At 43.8% G+C, this 20,365-nt stretch overlaps 1 protein-coding gene across 7 annotated transcripts in view; it reads right to left on the reverse strand.

Moving 5' to 3' along the window:
- Cdk5rap2 (CDK5 regulatory subunit associated protein 2) overlaps positions 1–20,365 on the reverse strand; it is a 190,945-nt gene that overhangs the window by 132,034 nt on the left and 38,546 nt on the right. For all 7 annotated transcript variants that reach the window (XM_010602920.3, XM_010602923.3, XM_010602919.3 and 4 more), the window contains exons 6-11: positions 15,917–16,040; positions 12,903–13,057; positions 6,701–6,863; positions 5,561–5,614; positions 4,530–4,649; positions 2,437–2,529 (exon numbers count right to left, since the gene is read on the reverse strand). In XM_010602920.3, the coding sequence (XP_010601222.1) occupies positions 2,437–2,529; positions 4,530–4,649; positions 5,561–5,614; positions 6,701–6,863; positions 12,903–13,057; positions 15,917–16,040 (709 nt within the window). The remainder of the gene's footprint in view (positions 1–2,436; positions 2,530–4,529; positions 4,650–5,560; positions 5,615–6,700; positions 6,864–12,902; positions 13,058–15,916; positions 16,041–20,365) is intronic.

Raw genomic sequence — 20,365 nt, forward strand, 5'->3', positions numbered from 1 at the left:
CACTTCAAAAAATTCAAATGCACAGATTCTGTTCATTTTATTAATGAAAAAACTTTCAGGGCCAGGAATTTAGCTCAGTGGTGCCATCGCCTGCCTCTCAAGCTCAAGGTCCCAAGTTTGTAAAAATCAATATTAAATGCTCTTTAAATCACTCTTTGAAAAACTTTCCTGGGGGGGCTTTTTACCTTTTTATTAATGATATCCCAGTGGCAAATATTTAGCCAATTAGATATGATAAGAAACCAAAAACCAAATACAATATTAAACGAATCATTCTTTCTCACTGTTTAGGAACATGATGAGTTTAATACAGACAGAATTAGAAAGCCCTGGGTTCAAGATCAGTCTAAACTGTGTGAAATGGAAGAAGATATTGATGAACTGAGTAAGAATATACAGAAAGAAATCTACTGTAGGTGAATCAACAATTATCTCACTACAAATAAGGAAAACTGAACATAACTATATATATATATATAAAGATACAGAACAATATGTACACCTCAATGAAGCAGCCGGTATAAATGTACCCTGTACCTTTACCCACACATCTGATGAATAAAATGAACAAAGACTTTGGAGACAGACTTGGATGTGAGTCCTGATACAAACTATCTAAAAGTTCACAAACTCAGTTGGGTAAAGACTACCAAATGTTCTCTGAGAAGCCAGTCCAACACACACAACCCCACAACCCACAACAGTTTGTTACAACACCTCCGATCTCTGAGGTCTGTGAGACAAGAAATCTTGCCAACACTGTGCACAACAAGACCTCAAATATCCTTAAAGCATTTTGACTGGAACTCAGGTTATTAATAAGTGAATGTATGTAATAAATCTGGGTAAAACTTAAAATTTACAAGACTCCTTTCTCTCCTTCAAGGCCTGACATAGTAAGTAAAATATCATAATGCTTCCAAGGATGTCTGGTCTCTGGCTATCAATTACCAACACACATATTGTTTTCTTAAGAAATGGAAAATATGGTTTTGCTACGAATTCAGCTTTTAAAACCTGATTATTTCCTAGGCGAGGAAAAAGAAAAAAACCCAGTGTATAATGTAATCGCAGCTCCATTTCATCAGCCATTGTCAAAACAGTGGGAGAGGGCAAGTCTGACATCCCAAAACAGGTCCCTCTGTGCTCCTAGCATACCATGATTCAAACCAAATTACTTCAATTATTCTTAGTGTGAACCAAAGCTCTGCAAAAGATCAGGCTTGGGATATGAATCTTAGGATCAAACAGTCTTAAATTAGATTTAATTTCTAACTTCTCTTTACAACCAAAAGCAATATCAGCGCAGGAGGTAGGAGGAGAGCTTCAGGCTGTGTGGACTAACTGTGATGATGGGACTTTATCGATTCATTAAATTATTAGTAGTAGGCATTAATTATGCAGAGAAACTAGAAACATGGGAATAAAAGGTTAAAATGATCAAAAGCACAAAACTAAAATTAGGAAGAAAGAGGGAAAACCAAGAGGATGACCAACAGGAGTCCTTAAGGTAAAATATCAGGGGTAGAAAAAAAGAAAAAACGCGCGTCAAAAACACCAAGGCCTGAAACCAAACCCTGGGAGAAAGCAGATAGTTCTGAAACAGTCAGGCGAGGGGAGGTATGGGAGACAGGCTGTGACCTGTGGCTTGAGAGAACTCTGGGCTCAAATCCTAGCTCTGTCACTTACCAGTTTTGGGATCCTGAGCAAGTTTCTTGAACCTCTCAACCTGGATTTCTTCAGCAGTAAAACAAGGATATCGACAGTGCCTATTTCACAGTGGCATTGTACAGCCAACCAGGATAATCCATGGAGAACTCTTAGCAGGGCTTGGCACAAAGAATGTGCTCAAAAAATTGCTGCTGTTATTCACAACTGCTGCATTTAAATCCAGGCCCTGCCACTTGCTAGCTGTGTCACAGTAAATAAGCTGCACACCCTCGCTGAGCCTCAAAAACCTCCCAAATATAAGAGGGATGATAACCAACCGTTCCACTGGGCTATGAAGATTAAATATGATGATCCATGTGTTCTGCATGACCTAAGACTTGGCACAAAGTGAACTCAGTACTCCATTTATGGGGCAGCTGCCATCATCACTATCATTATTTTGGGAGGGGGCTGGAGACCTCCCAGAGCTGGTAAAGAAGAATTTCCCTTTAGTTAGAGATAATTCTATCAGTAAAGACCACCCACAGTTCTCCCTCTTAAAAGCGTCCAGATTCCCCTCAGCTAATAACTCCTGACTTCACCAGGAATAAGGATCAAAGTGCTAAAGACAAGGGAGGGGATGGGGATGGATGCAGCTCAAAGATACGGCAGTGCTAGAGCTTGCCTAGTATATGTAATGATGTAGATTCAGTCAAGAGAGACAGACAGACAGGTAGAAACAAGGACAGACAGAGACAAAGACGACAACCCAAGGTAAACACTTACATGGAATTTGGGGGTCTGTGTCTTCTGGGGAGCCTCTCTGGCTTTAGCCAGGGCAGTGCTGAGCTCTTCCATCTCAGAGTTAAGTTCTTCGACCTGAGGAAAATACAGAATGGCAACCATGTGTACAACTGTACTTTCCTCTTAGCCCAAATGCTTTTCCTGCTCAATTATGTGGTGCTTACAGTAAAAACACCTTTGTATTAGAGTAGACCAGAGTAGGATTTCTATTCCAGACACTTACTAGTTGGGTGTCTTAACCTCTCTAAACTCAATTTCCTCAGCTGTTGCTACAGTTTGGATATGGTTTGAGCATCTCTCCCTAAAGATCACTGTTAGAAACTTGGTCCTCAGTGTGGTGATGTAGGGAGGCAGGACCTTTAAGAGATGAAGCCTAGTAGGAAGCACTTAGGTCCACTGGGGGCATACTCATGGGAGGGACTACAGGAACCCAGTTTCTCTGACTTCCTGTTTGGTGATGTGATCTCTCCCATCAAACACATGTAACCATCCGCCATTACTCCCTCACCAGAGGCTGAACACAGAGCGATACCGAATCCTGGATATTTAGCCTCCCAGCTATAAGCTACACAAACCTCTTCTCTTTATAGTTATCCTACCTCAGCTCTTCAACTGAGCTCTCTCTAAACTCTAGATGTCCTACACAACTCCCTGGAGGGTCTAGAGGTTCCTCAAAGTCAATGCTTTCTCAACAGATTCATCATCCGCACCACTGCCTCCCTTCTGCACTCACTCTCCATCTTCCATGCTCTGAACTGAGTGGGTGGCACCCCTAGGTCTCCAGTCGTGCAAGCCAGACACCTAGAGTCACCTTTGACCATTCCTTCTCTAAAGTACTGTATCTATCCACCAGATTTTCCCAAATGTATTTTCAATTTCTAATTATTTCTAGTTTTACTTTTCGAATACAGCCCTCTCCTTCCATTTCTACTGCCCTCATTAGTTTTCTTGGCTCTCATTTAGACTTCTTACCTCTCTGCCTCCACTCTCGCCCTCCGGAAATCAGCTCTCCGAGCTGAGAGCCAGACTCTCCAGAATGAAAATATGATCGCACCCCTGCTCAGCAGCGTACCACCCAAGCAGCTCAGTAGGACTAGTCCCACCACTGGCTGTCCCCTCGCGGCAGTCCAGCTTCTCCTCTCCTCTCTCACTGTACTCTGGCAACCCTAAACTGTGTGTGGTGGCACACACATGACATGTCAGGCTCTTTCCTAACCGAAGGCCTGACCAAATGTCCTCCTCTCCAAACTGCCCTCCCTGCCCTGCTTCCCTTCCTAGGGAGCACCCATCCTTCAAGACTCAGCTCAGACATCTCCTCTAAGCACACCCCATGCTCCCCACATCACACCTAAATCTGACCAGGTCCTCCCTCTGCCTCTGCAGTCCCTGCACTTCCTTCATCCACAATACCTCTCGCTCTGTCCAACAGGGAGCAGGGCTGCTATCTTCTATGTGTCAGGACCCAGCACAGCGACAGAACACAACACATCACTGTGCTAACTCATGACAAGAAAACAGCCACTGCCACTGCCTTGGATCTCAAAGGCAACAAGCCAGGTGGCTCTCTAACTGGTTCACAGTCCCGACCAAGCCTCCCCAAACTCCTTTATCTCAATTTTCCATTATCCTTCAAAAGATTAGTTCTCCACTGTTCAATGGGACAGCCACCAGCCATACGACATGTGGTGAGTCTGAATGAAGAAGTGCTTGGAATTCAACCTTTTAATACTAAAAAAATACTAAGTACTTCTTGTTACTTTTGTTTTATTGATTACATGTTGAAATGATAATGTCTGAAAGATATATATTATTAAAATTAATTTTACTGTCTTTTAACACTTCATTTAGTCACTAAAAAATTTTAATTATATGATTAACTTATAGTTTACTTTTATTGGATAGCACTGGATTGATACTCAAAAAGGCTTTCCAGTCAGCTAAAAGATCCTTTCTCCACTTTCTATGCTATCTTAGCTCTCTTATGAGCTTTCTAACTAAAGCTAAAAATTTAGGGTTGGACAGGCCAGTCACAGAAACTAATAAAGAAAAGTCTCACTTCAATGTATCACACATACCTCTTTTTCCTTTGATTTTAATGCCATGGTTAGGCCCTGAATGGCTTTATCCCTCTTTAAACTATTTTTCTTTTCTGTAGCAATTTCTCTTTCCTTCTCTCTTAGGTCCTCCTGAAGAGCCTAAATTAGATTAGAAAAAGATTCACTAAGTTGATGTGTTCCAACCAAAATGCACTGTAAATATATCTTTAAGAGCACACTCAGATACAGTTATTCTATCTCATTCCTGTCAACCTGTGATTAATGTTTCCAAGTCGAGCTGAACGTAGTGCCATCAACTCTGAGTTACTGTGTTGCTGCTCACGGCAACAGGGCCGGGTGAAGGGAAAGGGATCAGATCAGTTGAGGCAATGACAGCTATTCCTACGGGAAGGACTCCAATGCCTTCTAAAATTTGAATAGAGTCACGTTAAAGCCTTTGAATCTGTAGTAGGTTATTTGGGGGGAGGGGAAATAACAGATCATTAATTTCACTCCTTAATACTACAAAAGCTACCAAGAATTTGGCTTGATGGAGACTGAACTATACATTTATAGTCTGAGTTCATTTCTAAAGTTAATCACTGCTGCCTCCCTCCTGGGCTGTTGTGAGGATCAAACAAGATAATGGATGAGTACACTCTCTAAGCTGCAGGCCACGTACAAATGCCACTGCTGTGATGGTGGCCCGCAGAGCACTGGCTTGGAATCAGACTGGCAGGTTTGAATCCTTGGTATGACTCTTCCCAACCACATGCTCTTGGGCAAGTAACTTCACCTTTCCAAGACTCAGACCCCACATCTGCAGAATGGGAATGTCTACTTCATAGTTGCTCAAAGATAGAGAAACTTCCTCTAAGAAGCCATAAGTTTGACCGGCACACAGCAGCATTCAATAAGTGGCAGCTGTCACCACACAGAATCGCCTATTGCACTCAGAATGAAATAAAAGAATTATTATTTTTTTGAATATGAAATAAAAGTATTTATTACATATTTTAAATGTATTACATATTTAAAAAGTATTACATATTTTAAATTTATCAATATACCTGGATCTTCTCTTCAAACTGTCTTTTCTCCTTCTGCGCCTCCATTTGTGCAGCCTAAGAAAAGCCATTCATTAGTGACCAGAAGGGAAGGCACCCACAATCCAATAGTTTCCCCAAAGCAATTAGATCGAAAACTTCATTCCCTTGCTCTCTCCCACTGCTGTGCAACTCATTAAAACAAGTCCTCCTCCTTCTCTCTATCCCATTCAAAGTCCCACTTGATTTGAGTGAAGAAAAATGTGAAAACAAGCAGCCCACACTGATTGATGAGCAGCCTCATCAACAATAAACCATGGTGCTGCAGAATACATGAAAAGGGCCCACTATACGACAGGGCCTGGGAAAGGAGAAAGAGGCTTAAAAGGAGGGACAGAAGACAACAGACAACTCCAGATGAAAACTAACTGACCTCCTCCACGAGGAAAGCCAGACCTCTCCTGAACATTCAGGAGCGCAACCGATGAGAGGGAGCACACACAGCAACCAGCCTCGGTTGGACAACAGAACTACCCATGCTTCCCCAACTTTTCCATCCTTCACAAAAAGCTTGCCATGGAGGCCACCAGGGGTTGGGAGTCCAGCATACTTTGGGGTCAGCTGCTAATAACCCCCTTCTTGGAGCTTGGAAAAACAGAACAACTTCTCTGGGGCTAATTCTAAACTCCCCAGCTGTGCACTCTACCCTGCCAAGTGGCTGGAGGATGAATGATTCGCAGAGCCCCTTGCCTGCTACCTGGCCAGTATGCTTAGTTCCCTTTTCTCCTTGCCTCTGAAGCTTCCATCCAAAGTTGGTCCCCAGCCTGCCCCAACCACAAAGGTAAAATGGATGTATACACCACACTACAATCTTATCCCAAGAAAGCCCAAAGAGTGAAAATAAAGTCCCGGGGCAATATCACATTAATACAGGGTGAAACAGAGGTGAGCAAGTACAGGACCGTCTTTTAACCAACTCTTTACAGGAACGTGAGGTGGGGGATATGCTGGGGCCACTGACAAATGCTGTTTCTGCTGATCCCTTGCCGACAAGGAATTTGTACTTGGAAGCCGGCTGTGCACAAAATGTAGACCGAGTGGCGTTCCCTCTCCCACAGAGGAGTCTGATCTGCTGCAGCCCCCCTTCGTGGCCCATTGCCTCACCTCAGCATCTCTCTCTTTTTCTTCCCTCCGAGCAGCAAAAAGTCCTCGGAGCTCTCCAGATAACACATTCTCATCAGGAGATGCCATCTGAGATTTCTGCTCTTTAAGGCACTGAATTAAAGCTTCTTTGCTCTTCAAAGACAGCTTCAACTCCTCAATCAGTCTAAAAGAGAACAAAATTTAAATATTAATTCTAAGCTGTTCTCTTAGCTCAGTGGAGTAGAAGGAGGCAGGAAATGGGACCAGACTTCTTCAAAGTACACATGCCCAAGACTGAACATAAACAGAATCACGTTTTGCAGGTAACAGATCGAGGGTCAAGAATCTGTGTCCCTTGGCTTCAGCCTGACCCCAGGTGACCCAACTCTGGGCTGCCAGACTACGGTCTGGTCATGTCACACCTCTGCTCTAAGACCTTCAACTGCCCCCACCAACGGCAACAGATAACTCATTTTGTTTTGTTTTTTCCAAGAAATCCTCTCTCTGAAAGAAATTTCCCATCGATGCCTATACAAACACAACACAATGAAAGTGCTTCTGGGAAAAACAAGGATGCCTCTCCACAGCTTCTCAGGGCAAAGCTTAAAAATACATTGACTTTCAAGCTAAAGGCCAAAGTTCTGGGCAAGGCATTCAAGGCGCTAACTTTTAGGGCTGTAACAGTCTCAATCTCCTCTGAGACCACCCTGTCCACCATCACTTGGTAGCCTCACTCCCAGCTCTCCCCAAAGCCAGGCTGTCTTGTGCCTCTATTTTTGGGGTATGCTATGCCCTCTACCTGGAATGCCCTCCCCAAGCCCACCTCACTTCCCCCTTATAAACACCCATTCTTCCCATCTGAGGTAGTTAAACAGCTTCCCCTCAAGGAAGCTCTGCCCAGCACACTAGGGAAAGCTGAATGCATCCATCTCTGGGCCACAAAATTCCCCACGTCAACTGCTCCCTGACCACAGCAAGTCATTCAAACGCTCTATGCCTGCATTTCCTTGGCTTAAAATGGGATAACTGCTCACATGAATTACAGATAAGCTATTTTAAACAACCCTGCATAGCTCTTGGCATATGGCAGAATTCAACAAATGACAGTCACTATAATTATTACTATTTTTTACCTTCAACAATTAGCATTTTGTCAGTGGACCCTTTCTGCAGCCTTTCTGTAGCTAAAGCTAGACGCAACTGAGCACGGCAGAAAGAGCAGAGGCTCCCAACGCCAGCAGAGGTGCACTCAGGAAGCACCAGGAGGTGGGAGGGAGACACAGGCAACTGAAACACTCAGCAACGCTCTGGGGTCAGTGTGATAAGCAGCACCTGTGTGATGCCCCAAAAACCCACAGGGAGGAGTAAGGCTGCCCTCTAGGGGTTCAGCTCTGAAATCATAACATAATCCATTGGATAGGCAAAAAGTTACCAAACTATACACTTAAAATAGATGCTTTGTATTGTGTGTAATTTACAACTCTAAAAATTTGATTTTTTTTTTTTATATTTGCCACAAAGCAAGATCTAGATAGGGAATGAAAAGACCAGGGCAGGCCTGTTGGGGACTAGGGCCTTCTGAAGCACCAGCCTACCCACAGGAGCAACGGCCTCCATCCAGCAAGATGCGCCCGATGCTGCTGCTTCTCCAGGTCTCCAAGTGAAGTGGAAATCCAGACGTGTACATGAAATTTGATGTTTTAAATACTGAAATTAGGGCCAGGGATTTAGCTCAGCGGTTCGGTGGCCTGCCTTGCAAGCTCAAGGACCCGAGTTCAATCCCTGGTACCAAAAAAAAAAAAAAAAACAAACAAACAAAAAACAAAATAAATACTGAAATTAATTCAAACTTTAAAATACTGTGTAGACTGAAGAAATAATTCTGTTGACCATACTCAACCTACAAGGCTCAACACCGACTGCCTTAAAGACAGAATAGCTCAAAGGCCAGACTGAAGGAAATAAAGTGGCTAAAACACACGCCTTTGAAAAGGGTGGTGGAAGCACAAATAGACACTCTACCCAAGCAAGGGGCTGGGGCCTCAAAACTCAACAGTCTGCCCTGCCTAACAGTGCCTACTCTGTGTGGTGGACCAGGCCCCATCTCTCCAGGACAAAACCAAGGAGCCTGCTCCCATGCTGTGCTACCCTTCTGACCTGGATGTAGCTTCGTGAGCCGGCTAGCTTCAGGGAGGGCACACACTGAACATAGTCCCCACCCAGTTTCACAAGAGGCTCATACCCTGAACCGAAATCCAGTTGGTAACTGGCTGCTGTGGACTGTGAATGTGGCTGGACACCGTTACCCCCGAGACAGACGCATTCCATGCTGTGTAGTCTGATCTATGGGAAAACCCAGACCCCAGGAAATCACAGTCTTCAGCCGCACCCTGACCTGAGTACACACATTCATGGAAAACCCACTACCTACACCACAGGAAACACCTCCCAAATCCCCTCCACCAAAAGGATGAGAAGTCATGCTTCCACAGTACACATGGCTGGGGACAGCTTTCCTCTGCGCTTGCCGTGAATGTGCCAACTTCTGAACCCTTGCTGTTCCCTCTATGTGGCCATACCCACGACTTCTCTTCTGATGATGAGCTTTCTTTGCCCCATACCCGAGCACAGAGCCCTGAACTCACCCATGTCACAGCACCAATCAGGGAGCTCCTGTCTCCTCTCCCACAACAGGAGCTCCAAGTAAGCAGGACTGTGGTTACCTCTGCATTCACACACATGCCCAAGCCATGCTCAGCAGCTGTTTAAGGAATGAATCTGTACTTGCCTCAGTTCAAGCCTTAACCCTTATACCCACCTCCTCGGCTCTGCTCACAGACCTCACAGGTCCCTCCACCCCCAACTGAAAGCATCATCTTCCCACCCCTTCACCTAAAACATGTCTTCTTTCTTCCTTCTTCCCCGAAACTCGGCCAGCTCCCTCAGGGGCTCACACTTAGACCTGGAAGAGGGATGTCACTGCAGCCTCTCCTCATTCTACATCCAGTCAGCCATCAAGCCCTTCAAGCTCATGTGGCCACTCCACTTCTTCTCTCTGCCTGTCCTCCATTCCTTGCTTTGCCCCCACAGTTGTGCCCACCACTCCCTACTGTCTGGGTGCCTGGGGCAGCTAAGACCAGTCTTCCACCCTGACCCCGCATCCACCCAGCCCCCAAAGATGGCTCAAAAGTTATCTTTAAGTTTAAATCTGTTCCTGTCATGCCTCAAGCCCCATGACTAACCTTTTAGAGGCTGCTAACATGCCTCTAGGATAAAACCCAAATTCTTCCACAAGGCTCACATGACCTCCTTAGCTCCCCACCCCTCACCTCTTCCACCCCCCTTCCAGAACACAACTCAGGCCCTGCGGCACATCCTTCCCTGCCTGGGCCACACCATGCTCCTCTTGCCTATGGACTTCCGCACCTACTGTTCCCTGGGCCTGGAACACCCTTCCTTCCCTTTCTCTGTCCAAGTTACTCCTCCTATCCTGGTACAGTAGTCCACCATCTCCATGCTTTGGATTTCTGTGGGTTCAGTTACCTATGAAATTAAGTAGACAGTCTTAAGGTCTAGAAATATTAAGCAGAGAAGCAAAGAAACAACTAATTCCTATTTTTAATATTCATGCCATCCTGATTAGCATGATAAAACCTCACACTGCCCAGCTCCATTCCCCAGCACACAAATCATCCCTGTCTAGCACATCCACCCTGTACACGCTGCCCACTTTAGTCACTTAGTAGTCTCCCTGGTGATCTGATCACCTGTATCGCAGCGCTTGTGTTCAGGTAAGCTTCATATAGTGGCCTAAAGCTACATCCCAAGGTCTGCGTCATCCACCTCGCTTCACGTCGCCACACAGACACCACACCATCATCATCACAAGAAAGTAAATACCGTGCAGGGAGAGATTCTGAGAGACAGATCATATTCACATGCCTTTGTTACAGAATATCATTATGATTATTCTATTTCATTACTGGTGTTAATGACCTACTTTATAAATTAAACTTTATCAAAGGTGTATATGGAAAAAAACAGTTTATACAAGGTTCAGTACTATCAGTTTTCAGGCATCAACTGGGAGTCTTGCAATTCATCTCCTGGGGCAGGGTGGTGGGAGACAACTATATTCCTCCAGGAAGCTCCTTCTAATCCCGCTGAACTGAATTTGATAAATACGTTAACCCAGCATTTTCCCATCTACCCTTATTCTGTTTCTGTCGTCCACCTCTTCTATTTAAATAGCTTAAATTTACACAATGAAAGAGAGGGACAATCACTGCTGTGCACAATAAAAGATGCACAGGAAGTACTTGTTGAATAAAGGACATAAATGATCCAGTGGAACAAACGAATCATGCGCCAGGTGGGTCAGGCCCCTCCCAGGATCTTTCCAATTATTCTCTCCCAAGATTCTTTGCAAATCCCCTCCAAGTGCTCCCTTTTCTTCTCTTTCACAGGCTCCAGGAATTCTGACTTTGCTTCTTTGATGGCTGCCCACACATTCTATTATACTCTATTCCCTAGGCCTTCTACCCCTAATATGCCTGCCAGTAACCTGTAGTTCCCTCAGGAAGATGAGTCCAGAAGCTCCCTAAGGGCTTCACTGCTGATCAGCTGGGACAAACACTACAGAATGTAAGGTATTTGTGTGGCCATTCTCACATTGTGTGGCTCCTCTCTGTGGATGATGCTGGAAAAGGTCAACACCCTGAGGGGGAGGCTTAGCAAAAAGGCACCCTCCATGGAGGTTTCGCTTCCTTGCACTGTGGCCAAGAAAAACACAGGTCTCAAATGAGCAAACTGAGATGATACTCATTTCACACCCCTCCAGGTCCACAGAGAACTCATTTCCCTAACCACAAAACTTGCATTTTCCAGACCAAAGCTAAGGAAAGGCTGCAGGGCACCTAATGAAGACTGGCTCCTCTAAAGGCTCAAATTATGACCCTTAAATAAACATGGAGACCATGGCTTTCCCACAGGGCCTATTTACTGTCTTTCACAGATAATCCTAAAAGGCTGGCTAATCTGATTTCCCAACCCATAAACAAAAAGAAGTGGCACTGAGACAGATATCAAAGCAAAGAGCATTTGTGCACAACTGTGATGGTAGCACTACTGCTGGGGGTACCCAGTGACCAAGGACAGGAACCACAGACAGAATCTCTGGAGTAATTACTCACTCTGGAACAATTTCCATCAAATTGCACACAAACCCAGCTCTTCAACAGATAGGTCACCGGGTAGTCTCACTTATACTTAACCCACTCTTCCACTTAGTGACTACCAAAACAGAGCAAAGGCGCCAAAACGCAAGATTCATGGTAAACAATAACAACTCATCTTTATCATAACAAACTTGTATCAACCAAATGATTACAAGATATGATTAACATACAGATGCCCAGAGGCCCAACTCTCCATCCACCTCTCTGAATTAAATAGCATACATTTCGTTCTGGGTCATCAAAGAATTCTATATTTAGTGTACACTGTTTTGTTTTGGGGGCCTTGCACTGTAATAATCTGTGCCTCTGGTGAGCATTAAAGAATGTAAGGAGAGGCTGGGAATGTAGCTAAGTGGAGAGTACATGTCTAGGATGCACAAGGCCTGGGTTCAAACCCTAGCACTTAAAAAAAAAGATGTAATGGAAAACAGGTCAAACAAAATTCACTATGTGGTCATTCGTGTTCCCTCTGGAAAGAACCACAGAGAAATTTCCCTCTGACAGTGCCAAGTAAAACTGGGCTCCTCTTTATTTACTGGCTTATTTTACCTTGTGAGTAATGCAAATCTCATGTCCACCAAGATTGTTTTTCGTTTTTTCCTCTGGCCATCAGGAAGTTTATAGCCAAAACCGAACACAAGATTATGCATCTAAGTATAACTTTTCAATATGAATTTCTATTTACTAATTCTGTCTGTCCTCATTTTACTATCTTGGCGGCGGGGTATCAGAGATCGAACTCAGGTCCTTGTGCTTGCGAGGCAGGCAGCGGAACCAGTGAGCTAAATCCCTGGCCCTCATATTACTATCTTATTCCTTTCTACCCTGATTGCACCCCTCGTTTTCTACTTTACTATGCTGGATATGTTCCAGCAAATCACTCAAGTTCTGTGGGAAACGATGAGAGAGGGGAAGGAAAGAGAACGATTCGTCCCCCATGCTGCCAGTAATGAGATGTTAGAGTTTCACAGGGATCAGAGCCAGACCTGTCTTTCTCCTTCAGGACCAGAGACAGGTCCACCTCGTCTGCATGCATCTTCTTCATTTCTGAAAGCTTGCTTTCCATGCTCAGCCGAAGAGCCTTCTCTGTTTCTGTCCCAGCAAAGGCCTTTTCCAGTTCTGCTTGGGCAGCTTTCACATCCTAGAGTTAAATTAAATGCATTTGATGCAATTTTTCAATACAATTGGGAACATTTTGAAAGGAAATTGGATTAAAATATAAATATTTATGACTTTTTCTCCAGCACATTTCCCCTCCCTGAATTGTACCATACATGGAAAGAATCAGTAATAAATACATTTGCCAGCCATTTTTCCCTCTTGTATCCTGAAGAGTAATAGACATTTCCGATGGAAAAGACTCAACTCTACAAAAACTGTTACTTTTGGTTTTGAAAAATCAGATCAATATTTACGGCTTCAATGAGAACAAGAAGAAAATGCACCTCTCAATACTAAACACACATAAATTCCAAAGAATCACCTTAATCTCCATACGAATTCATCCCACACCCCACCGCCCCTCTAGCTATTTCTTTTTAAGATAATGACTAACAATTCTAAAGTACATTTTCTATATCTCCAAGGAGATTTAGGTGGTGAAAACCCTGTTCCTCCTGAGAGCTCAGCCACCAAGAAAATTACCTAAACCATAGAGGCAGTGTCTGTGTTCAGGAAAAAACTCAGTGCTTGTGCAAGGGACTCAGCAGTTAGTCTAAATCTCCACTACTCAGGCCCACTGCCTTTGATTGCATCATAGAGATAAAGTGAATCGAACTGGGCTCAAACCCCAGTTCTACTTACCTATGACATTCTGAGGCTTATAAATCTATAAAACAGGGACAACCACTTTTCCATCAAAGAGCATCTGTGAGGCTCTGTCCAAAACCAGCTGCATCACAAGAAGCTCAGAAACTGTTGGCTTCCTTCTCCCTGCCCTTTCCCTGTACTTCCCCTGCACCATCTACCCCAAAAGCTCACCTGTCAGTCTTCATCATGAAAGCTAGGAAAACACATCTCCTGCACTCTTAGACAGCGAACAAGAAAGCCATTTACTGAGTGCCTACTAAATGCCAGGTTCTGAGCAAGAAGCTTTATTTATATCATATTCCATCCTCACCCAACCTGGAAATGTTATATACTGAGATAGTATAGCAGTGTAGAATGCAGGTCGGCAGCCAGACCACCTGACATTTATTGCCCATATGACCTTAAGCAAGTGAATTAGCCGTTTTGTTTATTTATTTAAATTTTTTATGGTAGCAAAGTTTTATTAATGGTAGGAAAAGAAACAGGCTCTGCAGAGCAAGTTTGGACAAAGTAAAAGTAGAAAAAGAAGTATACCCTACAGTGAGGGCGGGCCACCATTCAAGAGGGAACACATCATCTGCTCAAAAAAGAAAGAAAAAAGGAAAGGGTGATGAAAGTATTCACTTCATCAGTTACCTGAAAGAGCTAAGTCAATATACATAAAGGCCCAGGAGGTACTTTCCCCAGTATAAGCCTAGGCCAGACGGTCAGACCACTCTTGTTAATGCAGTGACTGCTGCAGAGCAGTGCACTGTCCTTACTTCCCAGGTACAGAAGGCAGATGCCTCCTCACTCAAGGTGAAAAAGACAACAAATGAAAAAGCAGGGACCAGGTACCTCAGCACACTAGGAAGCATTTCCTGACAAAATTAGGTGACTAAATCAACAGGTTTTATCTCTTAAAAAGCATCACAATTAACTAAACTCCAGAAGACCATCCTTTGGATTATAGTTCTGTCACTTATGACTTAGACTGTTTCTCAACTCTTTCTGAGCCTCAGTTTCCTCATCTTTGGTCCTAACAGCTAAATGCCCCCATGAGAAGGAGACAAGGGCTGACATGTACCTAATGAATGGAAAAGTGTAAGGTGAAAAACACTATCTGCCTTTTTATTTCCAGAAGTGCATTTTGGTACCATTATTGTTTGGATATACTAAAAGTACCACAGATGCAGGTAGAAAATTTGAGATGAAACAACTTCAAAGACCAAAAATTAAACAATCAATATAAGTTGAGCACTCCTAACCCAAAACTCCAAACTCCAAGATGATCCAAACTCCCAAACTTTCTAAGCACTAACCAGCACGAGATCACAAGCGGAAAATTCCACAAGACCTCATATGACAAGATACAGTCAAATGCAGGCACACTACAGTAGATAAAACTATCTTCAGACTATGTGTATAATAAGGTATATATGAGCCACATATGAACTGCATGTTTAGACCTGAGTTCCGTCCCCAAGGTCTCGTCACATATATACAAATATTCCAAAATCCAAAAACCCCAAATCTGAAACAATTCCGGTCCCAAGAATTTCAGATAAGGACTATTCAAAACCTGTGTTACTGAATGCTAGCTTTAAATGAAAGAAATATTTACAACATCCAGAAAACAAACTGATTCCCACCATAATCACAGGAAACTCCTAACTAAGAACAAGGACGAGAAGCTACAGAGAGGGCCTGACAGAAAAGTCATTCCATAAACATGGGCAATGTGGCTAGACAGAAGGTGGATATGGCGGACAGAAGCTGGATGCGCCGGCTGCGAAGTTGGCCAACATCAGCTGAAGTCCTCCTTCTTCTCTAGGCCTCGGCTTCCTCATCTTTAAAGTAAAAGAACCAAAGTAGATAGCAGAGTGGTGTGGTAGAAAGAATACAGGCTTTAAAATAGTTGTTGCAGCTTTAAGCCCAAGATTAAATGGGGCCCTGTTAGTACTTCTCTCCGTACCTCAGTGTCCTCAAATGGGAATGAAGACACCAGTGGTCAGTTTGCAGGGTATGGGGTAGGGTTATAAATTACATATGTGAAATGTCCAAAATGGAGTCAGAGCCCAGGAGATGCTCAGTGAGGGAGAGGGAGCTGTTGTTTCTGCTGGAACAGTTTATGAAAAAAGAGTAAGACTGTGTTCATCCCATTATTAGCCCACTGTAAGAAGCACAGTGCCCTCGGGGTTTCCAGACTTGCCCCTTCTAGGAGGAGTATCCTTTTGGTCAAGTGATCTTCCACCTGCTGCAACTTCCTCCGAGCGTCTTCTTTCACCCGCTGAATCTCAGAGCCGCCCCCTTCAGCCAAGCTCTCCACAGCTTTGCTGCAGAAAGAGGCAAAGGGTAAACACATGAGGTGACGGTCTCACAAGCCCAGACACACAGGGGAGATTCATATAGTGACAGCCTATTTGGAGGTTCTAGCAGGGGAGTGCAGCTATTTGTATGCACTTCACCGAGGAAGTGGCCCTCATCTACTGGGGTTCAACTGAGTGCACAGCTTTGGGGGCACGGAGGAAGGAAAAGGACCACCACCTAGCCAACCAGATCAGCCGAATCAACCCTGGCGATCAATGGGGTGACAGATGTCAGACTGCCTTCACATCCAACAGGAGATACATTAGTCATCTCTCCCACTTTCCTTAGACAAACTTTGTTTAAATTAATATTTATAATTTAAAACATAGATAATAAGAATCATGTATAATCTTGTCACTCAGGAAGTCAATATTTTAGTACATGGCCTTTCAGACATTTGCCACAAAATTAAAACCATTTAGCACATGTCAGTGAACTGCTTTCATTACATTATAAACATCTTTTTGTATCAATAAATATAAATCTATAACATCATTTTAAAGGCTACACATTAATTCACTGTACGAAATATGCTATGATTTATTAAATCAATCCCCTACATTTTACATTGTTTCTGATTTAACATATTTGTGTGATAAAATTCACACAGATCTGAGAATAGTGCCTGGTACAGAGTAAGCATTCAATAAACATTAGTGTCACTGTTTAATATAATAAGCAATGCTATGATGAAAGTATCCTTGTATGTCTTCTATCCAGTGATTTCCTTAGGATGAACTCCCAGAACAAGAGTCACTGGGTCAAAGGGGAATGCACTTTACCTATCACCAAATATCCCACCAGGAAGCCTACAATAAAGCTCACTTGCACCAGTGGGGTAGGAAAGCTCACTTGACAATCTGACATGCAAAGGAACAATATGCAACAAAAATAAATCTGTAGGATTAAGGGTCTGTATGCTTTATCTTGTACCAACTGGAGGGAAACGCATTTTAACATCAGTACAATCTGTTTGTGCACAAGCTACCACTCAGGGCAGGAAAAAGGGAGACTATGCAAGCATCCTACATTCTGCTATTGTAACATAAAATGCAGAGGGCACACCGCTGCAGCACCTGGAATATTCTCTCTGCATGACAATTAGTGCTAGGGATAGCACACCAAAAGACACAGGGCCACACTCACTGACGCCTAGAGTAAAACACTGCTGGATCACATGTGGTCTGTAAGACTCACACTCTAAGCAGTCCTCCTCAGATTACTAAATGACTGCAGGTTTCCAGAAAGCAGGATAACAGAGGAAATGGCTCCCCCTAAAGCTAGTTTCGCAGAAAAACTACAACAGAAAAAAAAAAAAAAAAAAAAAATCTCTTCACCATGAGCCTCACGTGCCCTACTTTAGAGGTATATAAAATTTCCCCAACCGGGAGCTGTGTGACCAGACATTCATACATCCAGGCCACTCAGACTTTTTACTGCGAACAACAGAAAGTCAAGAGGGCCACCCTTGCAGTTCAAGTCTCAAACAGGAGCCATCTGCAAATATTTTATTCATATCCATTTTTCCTCTTGCCAGCAAAGCTTCAAAGGTCCCAGTGTCGTGATATCATACTAATGGAATTCACTGTGAACAACGAAGGAAAGGAAGAACACAGGCTTGACGCTGGAGAAATCTGTTTCCAAATTCCTGCTCTGCCCTATCCCAAAGTGACCCTGGGTAAATTACCCAGCCTCGGTAAATTGCCTGTTATACCTCAGTTTTCTCATGTGAAAAATGAGATGATTACCTTTAGAATTAATGTCTAACACACAGAGAGCCTCTTCCTGCTGAATCTGAGTGCTCTGCATGCAAGGCCACTCCCCTGAGGCGTAGGCAACACTGGCCCCACAGAGCTGCTGAGAGGCCGCCTGCCGGGGTCTCAGCTAAAAAAGGTCATCTTCTGACCAGAACCAAGGCCGCCATGTCCACTTCCTGATTAATGCCACTAAGTGTCCTCAGCCCCCTCTCCCTCGGCACACTCTGGGTCAGTGCTGTCACAGATTCACAGTGACTCATCATTTCTGCAACTCCTCAAGGGACACCACAGATGGCCAAAAGAATTCTAGACCAGACGCCCCTCCTTTCCAAGCTATAGATAACAGGATTTTTCTACTCCTGAATTTCTGCTACACATTGACAAATGTCTTAGCCTTGGGGTTTAATGGGGAGCTCTCTATGAAACAGCTCCCCTCTGTGAATCCTACCCAAACCCCTCCACCCCCAGAGGACAAACAGTCCTGTTTGATCAGCCAGATCCAACCTTGGCGTTTTACAGGCTGAATCACATCCACTGTCAAGAGGCTGACTACAATTTTTAACAACTACTGGTATTATTCAGTTTGTTTGTGTTTTAGTTATACCAATGAAATACATTCTCAATAATAAATGTTCCAACTTTTCATTTATCATCTTTGTATTTTTCAGTTACTGTAGCAATAAAATTTATACTCAGCAGTATGGTGCAATTTTCCTCTGCTAATGGAATTATTTTTTTGTGTGTGTTTTAAAGCAGCAAAGATAAAATTTACTCCCAACAATATGACTGATTTTGTTTTTAATGTACCCTTATTGTAACTGATAAATATAATAACAGAAAACCAACAAAAAAGTATGTTTGCCTCACAGCAAGGTAAAATGGGTTCTGCAGCCAGACCAGACCCAGTTGTTACCAACTCAAGCAAATTCATCTCGGCCTCACTTTCTTCATGAAAATGGGAAGCAACACTGACTGCCTCACCTAACTGTAAAGATCAAATGCAATAAAGCATGTGCCAGGCACAGGAACTAAGTTTGGGACTAAGTGGATCTTTTTTTTTTTTTTTAAACGATGGGCTCCTGCTTTCTATTGTCTGTTTGTTTGTTTATTTTGGTGCCAGAGATCGAACTCGGGTCCTTGCGCTTATGAAGCAGGCGGTGGAACCACTGAGCTAAATCCCCAGCCCCTAAGTGGATCTTAATCATTGGTAGTTCTGCCTTCTGGCTTGCTTGTTTGTTTGGAGACAGAGTCTTCCTATGTAATTTAGGCTGACATTAAACTCACTATGTAGCCCAGGTTGGCCTCAAACTTATAGCGATTCTCCTGCCTCAGCCTTCGGTGTGCTGGGATTATAGGCATTTAACACTACGCCCACCTTATCCTTTCTTTTCTTGTAAAATATGGGTCAAGAGACAAGGCACAAAGTAAGACCTAAGGGGAAATTTAATCCAGCTTTCCACCCAACACAAAGAAAGAACATTCTATAAACAATATCCTTGTTACATCAACATTTACTCTGGATTCTTTCCGTCCTAATTATAGTTCTGTAAGGGGAAATGTTTTTTTTCCAATGAAAGATCCCATACCCAATCCCTGTCCCTCACCAAAAATCATAACACTGAAAAAGGAAGCTGAAGGCATTACATTAATAAAGACATATTCCCTCAGCAAGTATCGACCATAGGCATGCTGCGGGTGCTGGGTAGTTAAGCACAAACAGAAAGGCACATTTAGCAGTTACAGGGTAGACACTGTCATTGAACAGGCATACAGAGAGTTAAAAAACAGGACACGAAACTTGGCTCTGGGCCAGGCATCAGGGAACTGTATTCTAATCACAGTTCTGCCATTTCTGGCTCCGAGTCACGGGTCCTCCCTTCACTAGGCCTGCATTCCTTCCCTACACAACGAGGTTATTCCTTGAGATCTGCCCAGCTCCCAGGATAATGATGCAATGTAAATAGACGTCAACTGCTTTATAAGCTGAAAAGTGCTACACGTATGGGATTGTCACAGCATCCCAGAGAAGGCTGTGGAGAGACTGGTGTGGGCCGGGGAAGCTGTGTGATCCACGATCTGAACCTTTATGAAGGGTAAAGTTATGGGAAGGCTCTGGGCTGGGCAGGATGAGAAGAGGAAGATATCTGCTGGGGCAAAGCCAGAGCAGCAGCAAAAAGGAAAGCTGGAGCATCTCTGAGCTGCATTTCGGTCAAAGAGATGGTAGAGGCGAAGCTGAAGGGGCAAAGTCCCTGTGAGCATTCTCAAACAGAGCTCCAGACTCGTGCAACACCAGGGGCTGCTGGTGGTGCCTCCTAGATGTCTTCCCTACCCACCCACTCGCTGACTCCAACAGCAGGCTCCCACCTGCCCCCCTGGACTGGCCTCCTAACTCACCTCCCTGGCCCCACTCAGGCTTCAGTATCATCCACCTCCCACCAGCATCCAGAGTGACTTTTTCAATAACAAAACTTCTTGGTAGTGACACTTGCTTACTTGATCTTAGGATAAAGACCAAAACCTTGACTGTTCTAGTC

The sequence above is a fragment of the Fukomys damarensis genome, unplaced genomic scaffold, assembly GCF_012274545.1.
Source record: "Fukomys damarensis isolate Sample0158 unplaced genomic scaffold, DMR_v1.0_HiC HiC_scaffold_36, whole genome shotgun sequence".
NCBI lineage: Eukaryota > Metazoa > Chordata > Mammalia > Rodentia > Bathyergidae > Fukomys > Fukomys damarensis.